Source organism: Cyprinodon variegatus, unplaced genomic scaffold, assembly GCF_000732505.1.
Source record: "Cyprinodon variegatus isolate N-32 unplaced genomic scaffold, C_variegatus-1.0 Scaffold447, whole genome shotgun sequence".
Classification (NCBI taxonomy): Eukaryota; Metazoa; Chordata; class Actinopteri; order Cyprinodontiformes; family Cyprinodontidae; genus Cyprinodon; species Cyprinodon variegatus.
The window spans coordinates 58022-59566 of NW_015150900.1; the positions used below are offsets into that span (position 1 = coordinate 58022).

A 1545-nucleotide genomic window follows, 5' to 3' on the forward strand; every position below is an offset into this window, starting at 1 on the left:
GATCTGGTGAACTGGAAAGTGACCTGAGATGACTTGATGTGAATTGGAGCTATAGAAATAAACTGAATAGAATTGAAAGGCTGACCTGATGCAGCTACAGTGAGTGATGGAAGCGTACATCCATCTTATTACCTTGTCGTCGCATCCAGAGCCGCTCAAACTCCTCTGGACTTACAGCCGGGGTGAGAGACAGAGTGACGCCTGGATCAGTGTAGGGTGATGCGGCGCCGGCTGAGTCTGTGGAAAACATGGAGAAAGCTCTGAGTTAGTGTGATGGAAACCAACCAAGCAACATGCATCCATCTTTACATCTTTAATCTACAATGAGGTGTTGCTTATGCAGCAACAGGAAATAACCTGAAAGATATATGCAGTCTGAAGGAACCGCTTCACCACCAGCAAATCTACATCTGTCTGTTTCCAGAGTCCCACCTGCTGCAGGTCAGAATGAGTTAATCCCTAAACCAACGGCGCCATCACAGCACCGCTCTTTCAACTCTTCGTTTATTTATCTAAGCTCAGTGGAAAAACCCTAAAATAAACCATTCTATTTAGAAAAGGTTGCACTTCCTCCTGTACCAGCAACACTTTTAAAGGAAGTGGCAGGACATGCTGATGTGCTGTCCCAGAGATTATCACAGATTACAGCACAATCCTGGCTTTTTCATCCAGAAATAACAGAGGAGCCCAAACAGTTTCAAACATTTTCACATTAGCGCCTCCAACTCACCTGTTAACAGGAAACAGAACTGATGGTTTGTCAGAGATGTCAGATGAAGAACAGGAACGTACGGCGCTACTTCAGAGGAGATTAAAACCGTTACGGAACAAGAGGAAACTGGTTTATCTGTGTGTTACGGATGTCTGTGTACAGTCAATAATACTGACTGCTGTCAAACCCTGTTTATTTAAAACACAGACACTCATCCAGCCTTTATGAAACAGGCGGTAAACAGGCTGAGGCTTAAAACCCGGTTAGACCCCAAGATTAAAAACAGATGAAGGAAAATATGGACTTTTATTTTTTAAGGGTTTTTGGGATTTTTAGTTCCGTTTAGTTTTTAGTTATGCTGGAATTTTTTTTTTCTCCTGTTTTTATTGTTAAGAATTATATCATGTTTTAAATGACTTCTTAGTTTTACTTTTATCTCCTGTTTTCTATCTTCTAGTTTTCCATTCTTTGCTTTCTAGTCATTGGTCTTTCTTTCCATTTTGATTAATTAATTTTCCAGTTTTAGTTTATCCCTGTTTACTCCTTGTTGCCCCTCTTCCCTTCTGGCGTCTTCTGTCCAAACCTGCTCCCAATTAGCTAATCACTCCCCCGTTCTCTCCATTATATACTCCTCCTCCTCTGCAGTTCCTCTATCCCAGGGGTGCCCAACCAGTTGATCACGATCTACCAGTCGATCGTAGGCGGAGTTTCAGTCGATGGCGAGAAGTTTTACAATGTAGACCTATTCTGCTGTATGTTACATCTTCACATCCACATAGTTTGTTCTTAGTATTTTCCTATTTTTATCTGTTTTCCTGTTGAATTTTAATCCA

At 41.4% G+C, this 1545-nt stretch overlaps 1 protein-coding gene across 1 annotated transcript in view; it reads right to left on the reverse strand.

Annotated features, from left to right (window-relative positions):
• Positions 1–1545, reverse strand: part of ap4b1 (adaptor related protein complex 4 beta 1 subunit) — a 34643-nt gene that overhangs the window by 9041 nt on the left and 24057 nt on the right. Inside the window, exon 13 of the mRNA XM_015389068.1 lies at positions 133–237. Within this exon, the coding sequence (XP_015244554.1) occupies positions 133–237 (105 nt within the window). The remainder of the gene's footprint in view (positions 1–132; positions 238–1545) is intronic.